Below are 3,618 nucleotides of genomic sequence, written 5' to 3' on the forward strand. Positions count from 1 at the left end.
AATAAGAACTGAAGACTTCAACACCCCATTTTCAGCACTGGACAGATCGTCCAGATAGAAAATTGATAAAGAAACATCAGACTTAATCTGCACCATAGAACATCTTCTATAGTGCAGATAGTATGTTACAGAACATATTAAATGATAGTGGAATACACATCTTTTCCTCAGCACATGGATCATTCTCAAGGGTAGATCATGTGTTAGGTCACAAAACAAGTCTTAAAACATTTTAAAAAATTGAAATAATATCAAGTATCTTCCTGATAATAATGGAATAAAATGAGAAATAAAATGCAAGATAAATTTTTGAAATTATATAAGTACATGGAAATTAAACAATATACTTCTGAATGATCAGTGGGTCAATGAAGCAATTAAGAAGGAAACTGAAAAATTTCTCAAAGCAGATAATAAAGGAAACACAATATATCAAAAGCCTATAAGATACAGCAAAAGTAGTACTGAGAGGGACGTTTATAGCTATGTGCCTACGTCAAAAAAGAAGAAAAACTTCAAATAAACAACCTAATGATGCATTTTAAAGAACTAGGAAAGCAAGAGCAAACCAAACCCCAAACTAGTAGAAGAAAAGAAATATTAAAGATCAGAACAGAAATAAGTGAAATTGAAATGAAGAAAACAATACAAAAGATTAATGAAACAAAGATGGATTTTTGGAAAGTCAGACAAAATTGAGAAACCTTTAGCCAGACTATGAGAAAAAGAGAGAAGATACAAATAAATAAAATGAGAGATGAAAAAGGAGGCATTACAATTGATACCATATGATCAACTATATGCCAATAAATTGGAAAATTTACACCAAATGGATGAATTCCCAGACACATGTAACCTACCAAGATGGAACCATGAAGAAATCCAAAACTTGAACAGTTCAGTAACAAGGAGATTGAAGCCATAATTCAAAATCTCCCAGTAAGAAAAGCCAATGGCTTCACCGCTGAATTCTACCATTTAGAGAAGAGATAATACCAATCCTATTCAAACTATTCCAACAAATAGAGGGTGAGGGAATGCTTCCAAACTCATTCTTTAAGGCCAGTATTGCCCTAATAGCAAAATCAGACAAAGACACATTAAAAAAAAAAAAAAAAAAAAACAACAACTGTGAGCCAAATATCTCTAATGAATATTGATACAAAAATCCTCAACAGAGACTCCGGCAGACTTCTCTGTAGATCGCTGAGCGATACTTTCGGCAGTACCTCCTTGATTCTCAGTTTTGCTGGAGGCAGCAACCAGGCCCGCGCCACCACCATGTTTCGAAATCAGTACGACAATGATGTCACTGTTTGGAGCCCGCAGGGCAGGATTCATCAAATTGAATATGCAATGGAAGCTGTTAAACAAGGTTCAGCCACAGTTGGTTTGAAATCAAAAACTCATGCAGTGTTGGTTGCACTGAAAAGGGCGCAGTCAGAGCTTGCAGCTCATCAGAAAAAAATTCTCCATGTTGACAACCATATTGGTATCTCAATTGCGGGGCTTACTGCTGATGCTAGACTGTTATGTAATTTTATGCGTCAGGAGTGTTTGGATTCCAGATTTGTATTCGATAGACCACTGCCTGTGTCTCGTCTTGTATCTCTAATTGGAAGCAAAACCCAGATACCAACACAACGATATGGCCGGAGACCATATGGTGTTGGGCTGCTTATTGCCGGTTATGATGATATGGGCCCTCACATTTTCCAAACCTGTCCATCTGCCAACTATTTTGACTGCAGAGCCATGTCCATTGGAGCCCGATCCCAGTCAGCTCGTACTTACTTGGAGAGACATATGTCTGAATTTATGGAGTGCAATTTAAATGAACTAGTTAAACATGGTCTGCGTGCCTTAAGAGAGACACTTCCTGCAGAACAGGACCTAACTACAAAGAATGTTTCCATTGGAATTGTTGGTAAAGACTTGGAGTTTACAATCTATGATGATGATGATGTGTCTCCATTCCTCGAAGGTCTTGAAGAAAGGCCACAGAGAAAGGCACAGCCTGCTCAACCTGCTGATGAACCTGCAGAAAAGGCTGATGAACCAATGGAACATTAAGTGATAAGCCAGTCTATATATGTATTATCAAATATGTAAGAATATAGGCACCACATACTGATGACAATAATCTATACTTTGAACCAAAAGTTGCAGAGTGGTGGAATGCTATGTTTTAGGAGTCAGTCCAGATGTGAGTTTTTTCCAAGCAACCTCACTGAAACCTATATAATGAAATACATTTTTCTTTGAGAGGGTCTGTATAATCATTTTCTAGAAAGTATGGGTATCTATACTAATGTTTTTATATGAAGAATATAGGTGTCTTTGTGGTTTTAAAGACAACTGTGAAATAAAATTGTTTCAATGCCTGGTAAAAAAAAAAAAAAAAAAAAAAAAAAAAAAAAAAAAAAAAAAATCCTCAACAAAATACTAGCAAAATGAATTCAACAATACATTAAAAATATCATTCATCATGACCAAGTGAGATTTATCCCTGGGATGCAAGAATGGTACGACATACACAAAGCAGTCAATGTAATACATCACATCAACAGAATGAAAGACAAAAACTATATGATCATGTAAATTAATACTGAAAAAGCATTTGATAAAATTCAATATTGCTTCATGATAAAAACCCTCAAAAAACTGGGTATAGAAGGAACATACATCAGCATAATAAAAACAATATATGATAATACAGAGCTAGTATTACACTGAATGGGGAAAAACTGAAAGCTTTTCCTCTAAGATCTGGAACACAACAAAGGATGCCCACTTTCACCACTGTTATTCAACATAGCAATGGAAGCCCTAGCTAGAGCAATTAGACAAGAGAAAGAAATAAAGGGCATCCAAACTGGAAAGGAAGAAGTCAAATTATCCTTGTTTGCAGATGATATGATCTTATATTTGGAAGAACCTTACTCCACAAAATTCTTACTCCACAAAGAACTGATAAACAAATTCAGTAAAGCTGTGTCAAAAACATCAACACATAAAAATCGGTAGCATTTCTATATGCCAAGAGCAAAGAATCTGAAAAAAATTTAAAAAGTAATCCCGTTTACAATAGTCACAAATACAGTTACATATCTAGCAATTAACTTAACCAAAGAAATGAAAGATCTCTATAATGAAAACTATAAAACGCTGAGAAAGAAATTGAAGAGGACACCAAAAATATGGAAAAATAGATCATGTTCATGGATTGGAAGAATCAACATTGTTAAAACGTCCATAACTACCCAAAGCAATCTATAGATTTAATGTAATTCCTATGAAAATACCAATGACGTTCTTCACAGAAATAGAAAAACAATCCTAACATTTATAGGAAACCTCAAAAGACTCAGAATGGCAAAAATAATCCTAAGCAAAAAGAACAAAACTGGAGGAATCACATTACCTGACTTCAAATTATACTACAGAGCTACAGTAACCAAAACAGCATGGTACTGGCATAAAAGAAGACATATGGACCATATGGAACAGAATAGACAATGCAGAAACAAATCCACATGCTTATAGTAAACTTATTTTCAACAAAGGTAACAAGAACATATACTGGGGAACATATGGATATCCATATGCAGAAGAATG

At 34.8% G+C, this 3,618-nt stretch overlaps 1 protein-coding gene across 1 annotated transcript; it reads left to right on the forward strand.

The window, feature by feature from the left end:
• Positions 1–1,186: 1,186 nt before the first annotated feature.
• LOC115899063 (proteasome subunit alpha type-1) lies at positions 1,187–2,431 on the forward strand. The gene has a single exon (XM_030935277.1). It carries the CDS (start codon positions 1,282–1,284, stop codon positions 2,071–2,073), a length of 792 nt encoding a protein of 263 aa, XP_030791137.1. The 5' UTR covers positions 1,187–1,281; the 3' UTR covers positions 2,074–2,431.
• The last annotated feature ends 1,187 nt before the right edge of the window (positions 2,432–3,618 follow it).

Source organism: Rhinopithecus roxellana, chromosome 1 (assembly GCF_007565055.1).
Source record: "Rhinopithecus roxellana isolate Shanxi Qingling chromosome 1, ASM756505v1, whole genome shotgun sequence".
In the NCBI taxonomy this organism is placed as follows: Eukaryota; Metazoa; Chordata; class Mammalia; order Primates; family Cercopithecidae; genus Rhinopithecus; species Rhinopithecus roxellana.

Coding starts and splice junctions, on each gene's coding strand:
- LOC115899063 (XM_030935277.1), top strand. CDS start 1,282: ATGTTTCGAAATCAGTACGACAATGATGTCACTGTTTGGAGCCCGCAG.